This window comes from Rhipicephalus sanguineus, chromosome 7, assembly GCF_013339695.2.
Source record: "Rhipicephalus sanguineus isolate Rsan-2018 chromosome 7, BIME_Rsan_1.4, whole genome shotgun sequence".
In the NCBI taxonomy this organism is placed as follows: Eukaryota; Metazoa; Arthropoda; class Arachnida; order Ixodida; family Ixodidae; genus Rhipicephalus; species Rhipicephalus sanguineus.
The window spans coordinates 143,091,243-143,103,343 of record NC_051182.1 but is presented as its reverse complement, the minus strand read 5'-3'; the positions used below and the strand labels follow the sequence as shown (position 1 = coordinate 143,103,343).

The following is a 12,101-nucleotide window of genomic DNA, read 5'->3' as shown; positions in this document are numbered from 1 at the left end:
GACTTGAGCTCGAGAGGACATAGTTTTTTTTTTTTTTTCTGGTGGTTCATACGTTTGCAGCTGTTTAATGCACAAATAATTATAAAATACAGGCAGGAGTGCAGGCATGCAAAGGGGTTAAAGGATGCGTCCCGATGAATGAGAATTTCGGGGGTGGAAAGGGATAAAGCGGGATTTTTGAAAGAGATGAAAGTTGTGTTTCATGGTGTGTTTGTTCGCATAGGCGTGCGCAGGGTACCCCTTCGGAGGGGGGGGGGGGGGGCGAAGGTTCAGCGCGGCGCCCCCCTCCCTATTAAGTGTATGGGGCAGATTTTGCGCCCCCCCTCTTCTTAGGTGACTAGGGGGAGGCGCCCCCTTGCACCCCCCTTCCCCCGTGCTCGTTCGTATCGCGACCTTGCACCTAGTATACATTACACCATGCATGACCTGTTAGTACATACTCCCGTCTTCTTTAACAGCGAAATGATAAAGAGTGCTTAACAGCGCAAATGACAGGAGGGGATAGAAGAGGAGACAGGAGTCCGGCATTCGTTGTAACGCTTATGGGCATCATGAACGGGTATGCGCCGCAGACATTGGGTAAATCCCATTATGCTCGCCACTGGTCTACTAAAAATGAAGGCAACAGTTAGCCCAACAAACGGCTATGTGCCACAGAAATCTGTGCGGCCTATGAGAAAACTATCATCATCATAAACGGGTATGTGCCACAGAAATTGGGTAAATCCCACTACACACAACTTACACTAAAAAGGAAGAAGGCAACAGTTGGCCCAACAGATGGTGCGCACGTTACCACAGTCGCGTGATACCATGTGGTTATAAAAGGTGGTGGCTATACTACCACCTCAAAGCAAGAGTGTTTAATAAAGAGCAGTGATACAACAAATCAGAGCATCTTAGGCGAAGGCTTCTTTGTAAACCTGTGTATACGAGTGGTATGATCAAGATGCAATAAAACTATACTACCACCTCAAAGCTTAACCAAGAGTGTTTAATAAAGAGCAGTGGTAAAACATAGAAATACGTTAGCATGACGAAGGGAACACCACCAGTTTCACTGCTTCATTGGTGTCCGCAAAGCGGATTTGGCTGAATTTTTTTTTCTAGCATCGGTCACTTCGATTTATTCATCCCTATTTTAGTGCGTTAAGTTGACAAATATAGCTTGGGGCTGGTTACTAGTGTATCATGAAAGACAGCAAACAAGCATTACAACTTACCCAACCGCCCATTGTGGGTGTGAGCCATTCATAGAAGAAAATAGAATATACCTAAGCCCATAGTTGGAGACACATTGCCACTCCACACATAACACTGAATATTCGTACACACAAGCTTCTTTGTGCAACAAACATTTTATCATCACAAAGGTGGTTTGAAATGAAGTATTCCTCAATAGGAAGGAAACCTGATGCAAAACGTTTTCTTGGGCTAGTTGGTTCATGACTTGCTGTAGGAAAACTGTAGCGCAAAACAACACAAGTACCGAAAAAGACCCTGACGTATTTTTGGTGGAGGCGAAAATGCTTGAGGTGAAATTTCCGGAGCCCTCCACTACAGTGTCTGTCATAATCATATTGTGGTACTTGGGACATTAAACCCCAACAATTAAAGCGATATAGCGCCAGTCCCATGTTTTTTGTCGGTCCTTGTGTTGTTTTGCGCTACAATTTTCCTACAAAACCTGATGCCATGAACGCAGGATTCACCACACATTCACTGGAACCAAGGTCACTCTTGCTTCATACAGACCTGTAATTAGCACCGCAACTTGATCATGTGTAGATTCTTCAATATGACGACCATTTTCTCACTAGTGTTCCGTTTCGAAGTCTGGCAGAGAAGTGAAACACAGTAGAATAGGTGGTGCAAATTTTTTTTTTTAATGACTTTCAAGCGTGCTGTGATTCACATGGTGCTAGCTTTTATAAAAGCTAGAAATGGCATTTTCAAGAATGCATTTATCCCAACCGCTTCGCTGTGGAGTTGATCTGAACCTTCGAAGAAGCGAAAAACTCCCGACACATGGCAGGTGCGAATGCCACGGTTGCGGCACTGAGAACTAACTTCGTTTATTGGCACCACTGCAAACATGCAGTCCACACAATATTTCCAATGACAACTTGTGTGACAAGGTTGATGAAAAAAAAAAGGCAAGTAAGGTTAGTGTACAACAAAGCAGCTGGAGAGCCTGATTGAACTCTAAACAAGATGTACAGCAGTCCAAATTAATGATGTCAAGGGCTACAAACGGTGTAACCGCAAATGACTGCAGGTAGTGCACTCTGTATAGAGCTCAACACGCTTGTCTAGAACATTGGACAGGCGCATTTCAGTTTGAATAAACGGTGTCTACCGATAGTAGTCCAAATTTATGCTTACTCAGCTGCGAATGATGAGTGATTACATGTAGGCTATTTCAAACCAGGCGTCGTCAACAGACATCACCCGTGCAGTATAAAATGTGCCACTCGACCATTCTAGACAAGCGTGTTGAGCTCTGTACTCTAGAAGCACCGCAAGTGCCGAGCATGCAGTGAAAATGATGGCAGGTGGTAGTCATGATTACAGATGGTGCCAGTGTATCAGGACTTTCGATGAGACGGATGTGACGGTCAACGTGAGGAGCTCGAGCTTGAACGTGCGTGGCGCCTGGGTCCTCCGCCCGTGCCAACCGGAGACCGTGATCGACGCGATGGTCTTGGCGAGCGGTGCCGGTTTGACGGAGGACTTCTGAAACGTAGCAACGACAGTCTGATGATGATTCATTTACAAAAATTGCATAGTAGCTCTGAAGCGTCGCTCCAGTGAGGTTTAGTTTCGAAAGTTATATACCATATACCGTATATACTCACGTAATGAATGCGCTTTCTTTTCCGAAAATTTCGACGACTAAAGTTGGGGGTGCGTTTATTATGCAAGTGCGTTCATTACGTGAGTAAATACAGTATACTCTAGCGATAGTTGCACCCTGAACATTGCAAAGGAAATTCCCATCCCAGCCCAGAATACACTTAAATCTTATTATAATGAAGTCACATCTAACACGAAGAAAGCTTCTGAAAATTTGTTATAATTCGCTATATTAAGGCTTGACTGTATCTTTCAAAATTACCGATGTATAAACTTCACCCTAGATTTTTTAAGGTTCAGAATCCTGAAGCTTTTTATAGTTTTTTCCCCCTCGTTTTGAAATTCTGCACAGCAAGGTAGCCGTGCAGCTTTTGGCACCTCCAGGTAGCAAGGTCTTAGCCTCAGAGATTTTTACGACTGCCTCAGAAATGCCGCCATCGCTAGTCTCTGGGGCATCACTGTTTATTTGGAGGCATGTTAGACTCTAGCAAACACTGTGCTATCTGCAAAGGCCTATCCTTAAGACAGCAAAGCAATGACTCACCGGCCTGAACGCCCTCTGGGTGGAGGTGACCTGCATGCAAGGAAATGCGTTCAACATGTTAGCCAAGCACTGTTCTTGAGATTAGCACAACTGACTGGTTGAATGCCGTAACTTATTTTCTTCTCCACACATACAAACAAGCTTCATCATGCTCGTCACTCAAGGGCTTTCATTTTGAGGGTGAAAGCTTCATGTGGTTAATTAGCGGCCATTCCTTCGAGATCTACATAGCACTAACTTGTGAATAGGAATTCCAAACTAGTGTAGATCAATGCAGATTTTGTGTGGTATGAAACCTAGAATCTACCATAGATAGAAATGACAGAATCGGGACTCGTTTATAATGCAATTCCTTTTCTTCAAGATTTGGGCTATTAATGGCAGCACGTAGCAACAAAACAGAAACTATGTTTTATGTGGTAAAACCTGCTCTTGGCAGATTTTTTTTTCTGCAAAAGGGGCCATCGTGTCTGCCCTTAAAAGTTGATGATTAAGGCTGACTGATGGCCGGCACCACTTTGTCACACCACAGACAAAAGAGAGTGACACAGACCTTCGCGGACGTGACCTTGGCGGGGGTGACCTCCGCCAATGCGGGGGCGGTGCAGGGGGTCGTCTCGGGGGCATGGGCGGGCTGGGCCGCCGTGGAGGCACAGGTCGCGGCAGCAGGACCGATGCCGCCGTTACCTCTTGGCCATCGATCTGACCTGTTTGAAGAAAAAAGAAAACCCACCGCGGATGTCACTGCCAAGTTCACCAATTGTCATTTATTTATTTATTATTCGCTAAGGGCCAAGGGCATTAGAAAACAAAACCTACATATTAAATTCAGTGAGTTCAAAGATGAGCTACAGAGGTGTACTTGACCGAAAACTCTGTACTCGGAGCCAATACTCTGCAATGAAACAATATTTGCCCGGTGCTTTGAACCATCTCTCAAAGGATCAATGACTAAAGAAAAAGAAAAGTGAAATTGAATACAGTCATAACAGCATATATGAAACCCACATATAACGAATTATTGCGTCTAATCAACAGTTGTAAAATCCCCTTGAACATATATTTTCTATATATAAAATATTTTATATATGGAATTACATTCATATAGAACACTTTTGCAATTCCGTTCAAGTTCGATATATCCAAGTTCGACTATAGGTGCAGCAAAGTTCGCCTCACTGTAGCTCTAGCAAAGACAAGAAAGACGAAGCGGTGCCACTGACCAGTCAATCACCACCTTGCTTGCATTTGGACTCGGCATAAAATTACATTAAAGGGCCCCTAAACCACATCCGATTATTTTTTTTTAACATTTCACGTAAACGAGCACATCGAGTACAGAGTACCGTCACGATTAACAGTGCCAAACGCGAGTGCGCCACAAAATAATAATAATAACAATAAAAAAAGCCGCGCAGTGCTTGCTACACAGAGAAGCTGATCAGTCTCATGCTTATTTATTGCTGTCCCTAGTCAGAACTTTTGCTTGAACTTTGCTGTAATGATGTTGAACTTTTGCTTGAACAATGCCTGCAGCTCCATCAGAGCATCGCAGGCTGTACACTAGATTTTATAACCACAAAGTATCACGTGACAGCGTTGTGACTATGGCAACACGCACGACATTTTAGTGGAAGTTGTGTGTAGTGGGATTTACCCAATGTCTGTGGCTCATACCCGTTTTCATGATGATGGTTTTTTGGTACGGAGTGAAGAAGGAACTATTTGCTAAACAGCTTCGCTGTTTTAATGAAACAATCCCATGCTCCTCTCCGGGCCTTTAGGAGTTGGTTGCGATGTCACCAGGAGAATCTGGTCACATCAGCAGCAGAAAGAACCTGTTTGTCAGCCTACAGGTATGTGTGCTGCCTGCTTTATTCTCCTCGCACGGCAAAGAACAAAACTTGGCCACGAGGAGACACGAGCCAATGAATGTAGCATAGCAAGGGAAAGAATGAAATGAGCGAGGGCCGTATTTCGATCAAACATGGGTAACTCCGATATTTACGACACCACTTCGAAAAATTCTCGCGACCACGTGTTTTTTGTAGACTCGTGCACAACTGCAACACCACAACTAGATTTAAACCTCTGGGTGGTTTAGGGGCCCTTAGAGGGACACTTAAGAGAAAAACAATTTGTCTCACATCAATAAATTACTCTTTCATAATTCCAGAGTCACCACGCTTGCCGCGAGAAAACCCACAAAAAGAAAATGCGGCTGGCAACGCCACCTTGACATCCCTGCACCAAACATCGTGACGTCATAGATTCTGATGGTGTTTTCTAGGTCCTATGTAGTTACTAATAGGTAAAAATGAAGTACATTGTCCTCTGAGAGGGACATAGACTTAACATACCAAGTTTCAGGAAATTTGGTTGCGCCAATGTTGCCAAAATATGAAAGATACAATTTGAAATGTATGACGTCATGTGCGGTGATTTTGGCGCGAATTTTAAGAACGAAACATTGTCCTTGATTTTCTAATAATAATAATATCTGGGGTTTAACGTCCCAAAACCAAGACATGATTATGAGAGACGCCGTAGTGGAGGGCTCCGGAAATTTCGACCACCTGGGGTTCTTTAACGTGCACCTAAATCTAAGTACACGGGCCTCAAACATTTTTGCCTCCATCGAAAATGCAGCCGCCGCGGCCGGGATTCGATCCCGCGACCTTCGGGTCAGCAGTCGAGCGCCATAACCACTAGACCACCGTGGCGGGGCGTCCTTGATTTTCTGTTTCATTTCTATGATGGTGAAATTAGTAGATTTGTCGTAGTACACTTTATCAATTTAAACCAATTCACTGTTTCGCTTTACTGTCCCTTTAACAGCCTTGTATGTCAGTCACATTCAATGACGTACTAACCTCCATCCATGTGACGCATGGCCCTCTCAGCATCGGCGGGGTTCTCAAACTCGATGTAGGCAAAGCCGCGCGAAAGGTGGCTGTGGGTGCGGTCCGGTGGGAGCTCGACGCTCTTCACTGCACCATAGCATCCAAAGATCTCCAGCAGGTGGTCACGAGTGACGTTGCGCGTCAGTCGGCCCACGTGAATCTTGCACGGCCGGGGCGGTGTAGGGGTCCGCTTGCGCCGGCTGCTGCTTGAACTGGTCGCGTTGGTGGTCTTGCTGCCGCTGCCGGCGTCACCTCCACCTCCGCGGGCTCCGCTTGCGGACCTGCACGCCATGAGACGAGGACGGGCACAATATCGTTTAATAATAATAATTGCTGGGGTTTAACGTCCTAAAACGACGATATGATTACGAGGGACGCCGTATTGGAGGGCTCAGGAAATTTCGACCACCTGGGGTTCTTTAACGCGCACCTAAATCTAAGCAAGCGGGCCTCTAACATTTTCGCCTCCTCTGAAAATGCGGCCGCCGCGGCTGGGATTCCATCCTGTGACCTTCGGGTCAGCAGTCGAGCACCGTAACCACTAGACCACTGTGGCAGGTGCTGAAAACGAATAGCTAAGAAAACACGTCTGTACGCCTTTAAAAATGATCTAACAAAGCTACTTATATGGAATGAATTCCAGACAGCTTTACACGCTGACCGTCAACAGAAGCTGTTGAGAGACGGCCAAATGAGGCTCGGATCAAGCGAAACATTGTTAATGCACGTCAAGGCGTTCACTCTTTAGCAATAAGGCATGAACGTGTGTATTTACGTGGGTGCAGAAGAGGGGGCTGGCTTTGAAGGCCTGCGGTTGGTCGAGGGAGACAAGCAGCGGTTGGCAGGAAAGCACCACAGCCCAGACAGGCACATGCACACGTTGCAACGGGAGAAACAACCGTCGACAACAACACATTATGAAAAGTGAAACATAAGCGAAAAAAAGAAAGCGCATGCAGCTTATGTCAAACACACACGTGAACATGCTAGGCAAGTTGACACCGTGCCTCGGTTTGGGCAAGGTAACCCGGCATCACAAGTTGTGTCGAGCAAAACTTGCCTGGACACGCGGTTCCGGCGCCTCCTCGGTGACACGGACGTGGAGCGGGACGAGGACGAAGATGATGACGACGACGAGCGGGACGATCCACTGGAGCTGCTTCCGCTGGAACTGCTTCCGCTTGAGCTACTGCCACTGCTGCAAATGTCAAAAGTAAAGTAAAATACAGGAGCCCTTGCCATATCCGAAAAGTCATAATAAGAATAACTGTTGGGGCTTAACGTCCCAAAACCACGATTTGGTTATGAGAGACGCCGTAGTGGAGGGCTCCGGAAATTCTGACCATCTGGTGTTCTTTAACGTGCACCTAAATGTAAGCACACGGGCCTCAAGCATTTTTCACCTCCATCGAAAATGCAGCCGCCACGGCTGGGATTCAATCCCACGACCTGCGGGTCAGCAGTCGAGCACCATAACCACTAGATCACCGTGGCAGGTCCTATCGGGAAAATCGAGGAAAGTGAACCTTGGCGTGTGCAAGCCCGATGCACTATTCTTTCCTTCTTTATACAGCATTTCGCAATGCTTCCTCCTGTTTCATTCCTGCGTGCCGGGAGTTCGACCGTAACCCACATGCTTAGCAGCACAGAACTTCAGTTGCTACAGGCAACAGCTGTCATGCATTCACATTCAGGCAACAATGAAATGTGCCAATTTGGAATGACAAGCAGCCTCGATAAAAGATAAGATTACCGTATCAGAAATTGCTGATCCCCGATAAGCCCACAATTGAGAGAGCATACAAATACGCATGTCACTAGCGCACTGTTGAAGGCCACATTCTTGTACTCTTGCAGGCACCAGGTTTTTGTGCACACCACCACCAAATTAGGCGAGCTATAACAAGCTTCGATAGAATACTAATTATTGGGTTGCCACTGGAGCCCATGCCTGGTTACAACAGAGAGCGTGGCCGTGTGTCGTACCTAGCTACACGCTCATGCGGTATGGAACACGTACGTATCGCAGACTTCTTTCGTTTCACCCTTGGCGATATTACGCACGCTTCTATACACCTTTTCAAATTCTCACGCCAGGGGGGCGCCATATTGAAATGCGCGCCGCCTAACGTGCAAGATTGGCGAAATCGCCATCTTGGGCTGCGCGTACTCGAACCGGCGCGCTATTCATTGGTGTGAGATCTCTGCTAAAGCCTGTGTTTGCTGATTTTTCGTTTCTTTAGACTGTTTTGTTTGATATCGTCGCTGCCACTGACCGATTCGTCGCTGTCTGAACCGTTCAGTGGCGCGCACTCGCGCTTGCAACGCAAGAATGAGCTCCGCGTCTGCGAACGGCAGTGCTTCGTCGTCTGTACCAGTAGCAGCAAGCGTATAGCAGACGGTCGATCACGGCGTGAAGTGCTAATAATCGGTAACTAGAATGTTCTTGCGGCTGTCTACCGATTTCCTTTATTGGCGTACTAAACGTCTACGGATCATTCATCAGTTTCAACCTCCGCGCATACTCGTTCGCGGCGCGTAAGTTTGTCAGCTGTAAACTGTAAACACTGCACAATCCTTCTTCTTCACAGATACCTTGACCTACATTCACCCCAACGACGTCGAAGACTAGGTCGAGGACACGTGTGAGTGGCCAGGAATACGGCGAGTGAACATTGTTAATATATTGTTGAGGCGAATGCATGGGGTCTTTGCCAGGTGTGCAACTAACTACGAGGCACTGGAGTCGCACAACTACGTGCAGTATGGCTGGGTGCAGGGGCGTAGCCACGTTAGGGCACACCCGGGCCCGTGCCCCCCCCCCCCGAAATTTTTTTTTGCCATAGCATACAGAGCAGAAAATGACACTCGACCACATCTGCCTGCTCGTCCCCACTACAGATCAAGGAGGTGCCCCCCCCCCCCCCCCCCGAAAAAAATTTCTGCCTACGCCCCTGGCTGGGTGGGTCAGTCACTGGAGCACAATGTGAAGGAAAAAGTCGTGCTGGTGAAGGGGAATGTGACACCGTCGCTCCGTCGCAAGCCGTGAACAGTAGGCCCCATCGCGCGTGTGTTGCCGCGAGGCCCTCCGGTGAAGTACGGCGCGCGCAGGCTGCACATGCGTAACCGGACAAGGCGGAGTTTGTAGCCGTGTCGGGCGCTGTGTTATAGACGATATAAAGTACGAATCCGTAACATTCTTACGAGTTACTAGGTGAGTCATCAGTGGCTTGCGTACCCTCCTATCCAGGGTGCTGCACGGGAACGTTGTTCTCGTCGGTTTTCTTGCCGCCAACGAAATACCGGGAAGAGAGGCGTATGGCGACACGCGGAAGTTCTTCCGATTTACTGAAGCCACCCACTGCTGCCGCAATTCAGGCGACGAATTAAAACGATGCAGCGCGAACATGCCACACTTGCACTCATCGGGTGGCGTACTGTGCTGCGGACACACGATTGCACCTAAAATATTGCTCTTCTGCTGCTTGTTCGTTCACTCGTACACGACACAGTGATGGCCAGATGACTTGCTGTGCGAATGCAGTAAATTTTCTGCCATGGTAGTCACTTCGTATCGGAGAAGGGCGCACAACACAGTCACACAAACGCGTACCAAAGCAACACAAACACGGCAGTGGCGCAGCCCAAAGCAGGATGGCAACACTGAGAGCATACCCTCTACCCCTGCAGCTGACTGGTTCGAGGCTGCTCCTGTGAAAAGGTCTATAGGAGTGAACAAAGGGTAAAATTTAAACCAGAGAGATGGAAGGAAACGCACTCAACTTGAAAGACCTAGCACATTTACAGCAGAACATATTGCATTACATGACAAGACACAGGGAACACTGTGTTGTAAGTGGGGCTCTTCGATTTTCCATTTTCTGGCAGCCCGCTGGCTGCCAGAAACCAGCCAGCGGGTTCCTGTTCTGACAGGAAATGACGTTATATCACGTGGCCTAAAAACTTCTGGCAACCAGAAAGTGGTCGGGAGAAGTAAAATCGAATTTTGGGCTCGCGGCTGGGCGGCTCACAACTGCGTCGTCTGCTCCAACATGCTAGTACAAATTTTGTTAGCTACGATCGCTGGGTTGGTGGCCTTGCTGCGCGCTCACAGGCTCCGCAGGCGTCACCAAACCGTTGTGTGCGAGGATGAAAGTGTCGAAGAGCTCGTTGTGTGTCTGCTGATAAGCAGACTGCAACGAGAAGAACGGCATACAGTTCCGCTGTATGTTGAGGACGTCGAGCCCCGTGTTATATAAGGCGTCCCGACTATAGTCACCCCGACTGTCTAGAATTACTTGCGCAGCCCTGGCTGAGGAGCTTGAAGCTTCGGCATTTTATCCTCAAGGCCTCCGAGAACGACCGAAAAGACGCTTATTTCTTGTCGCACTGGCCGAGAGCGGCCGAGGGTCCCGAGGCCTTTGCATTCCGCGGAGTCCACGCAAAGATGGTCGCGAGCGCTCATCGTCCCTTTTGGCGTCTGCTAGCCAGAAAACGGCCAGAGAGCCGCCAGACCAAAATCGTCCTGGCGAGTTCTGGCGACCCGCGGGTCGCCAGATGCAGCCAGAGAGCGAAAAACGAATGCCCACCGGAAGTGCGCGCGCGGTGGGCGGAGCAACCAGAGAAAAAACGAATGCGTTCTGGCTGTCTCTGGCAGCCCGCGGGTAGCCAGATGTAGCCAGAAGTGGTAAATCGAATAGGCCCAGTGCCGCTTGCTTTAATTTAATTCAAACCTTCACTTCTTAAAAACCTTCATTCTAAGAAACTTGATATATACATACATAAACATATATTGTTGGTGAAGTACTACATAAAATATACTTGTTAAAGATGGTGTACATGTTAGAGCTGAAGCTTTTACCTGTCGTCTTACTATTCGCATTTTCCCTGCGTGGTTGCAAATTTAAACTGATTGTTCACGCCACTTCACATGAAAGAAAAACGGAGTGTCTTAGGTGTGCGACAGGCGACCATATTTTTCTTTCTTGCGCTTCGTGAGGCCGTGGCGGGAGCGTTTCCGCCAGTGCGCGGACGAAAGACGAAAACTAGGAGATCGAAGTATGAGAGATTAAAGTTTGAGCTATTGGTTCCTTACCTGGCAGCGCTGCTCGAACGCGAGCTGCTTGTGGATGCCGTTCTGCTCTTCTTCGTGCGTTCACGGCTACGCTCTTTCTTGGCATCCGCCGATCGGACGCGCTTGGGGCTCGCGGCCCTGCAAAAAACAACACACACCCAGCGTGAATTCGACAAAGGCGACCGAACCGGCCATCGGAAACGGCGCGCTTAATCAAAGTGGCACATCAGACAGAAAAATCGGCAAAGAACACGTCGTATAGCCAACCAGAAAAACGCCGCTAGCATCGGCAGTACTCACATGATCGCTGTGGCCTGAGGCGTCGAAGAATCGGTTGTGAGTTCAGTCTGAAAATACAGCGCAAAAAGAGTGTCAGAAAGATTGCAGTCACGTTACGATATCGAAGCAAGTCAAGCAGCCTAGGCTTAGCGGAGCCAAGTCGACGACGCCGGCTCGGTTGACAATCGTCAGCTTTACTATTCCCGACTTCCACGTCAAACCTCTGCTGGTAAGATCTACGCCGCTTGTGTTACGGCGAGTCGACATTAAGTGAACTGAGCGATCTACTGTACACTTACCGGCAACTACAAGCACTACAAGTCGATGCGCAACTAGAAAGAACGATAAAAACACACGCTAGACAACCGCCATGGCGTCAGCTCACGGTTGCTTGCTTCGCGTGGCTATTTCGCCAAGGATAGTAAGCTCGAGTTTAATTTATTTA

The 12,101-nt window shown here is 47.9% G+C and overlaps 1 protein-coding gene across 4 annotated transcripts; it reads right to left on the bottom strand.

Moving 5' to 3' along the window:
* Positions 1 to 2,369: 2,369 nt before the first annotated feature.
* Positions 2,370 to 12,071, bottom strand: LOC119400115 (RNA-binding protein with serine-rich domain 1-B). Of its 4 annotated transcripts, none has more exons than XM_037667066.2 (9): positions 11,956 to 12,071; positions 11,678 to 11,724; positions 11,399 to 11,515; positions 7,364 to 7,501; positions 7,079 to 7,111; positions 6,274 to 6,584; positions 3,954 to 4,107; positions 3,401 to 3,430; positions 2,370 to 2,736 (listed from the first exon to the last, which is right to left on the bottom strand). In XM_037667066.2, coding segments are annotated over exons 2-9 (903 nt in total). In that variant the 5' UTR covers positions 11,680 to 11,724; positions 11,956 to 12,071; the 3' UTR covers positions 2,370 to 2,618. The 4 variants fall into 4 exon arrangements, with proteins under 4 accessions (XP_037522994.1, XP_049273935.1, XP_037522997.1 ...); XM_049417978.1 differs by having other exon boundaries at positions 2,370 to 2,733; XM_037667069.2 differs by lacking the exon at positions 7,079 to 7,111.
* Positions 12,072 to 12,101: the final 30 nt, after the last annotated feature.

Bases quoted from the DNA above. Each gene is read 5' to 3' on its own strand.
- LOC119400115 (XM_037667066.2), bottom strand. The intron at 7,112-7,363 runs GCAAGTTTTGCT...GACCAACCGCAG, and splicing joins CGCCGGAACCGCGTGTCCAG to GCCTTCAAAGCCAGCCCCCT. The intron at 4,108-6,273 runs GTTAGTACGTCA...TTCTTCAAACAG, and splicing joins CATGCGTCACATGGATGGAG to GTCAGATCGATGGCCAAGAG.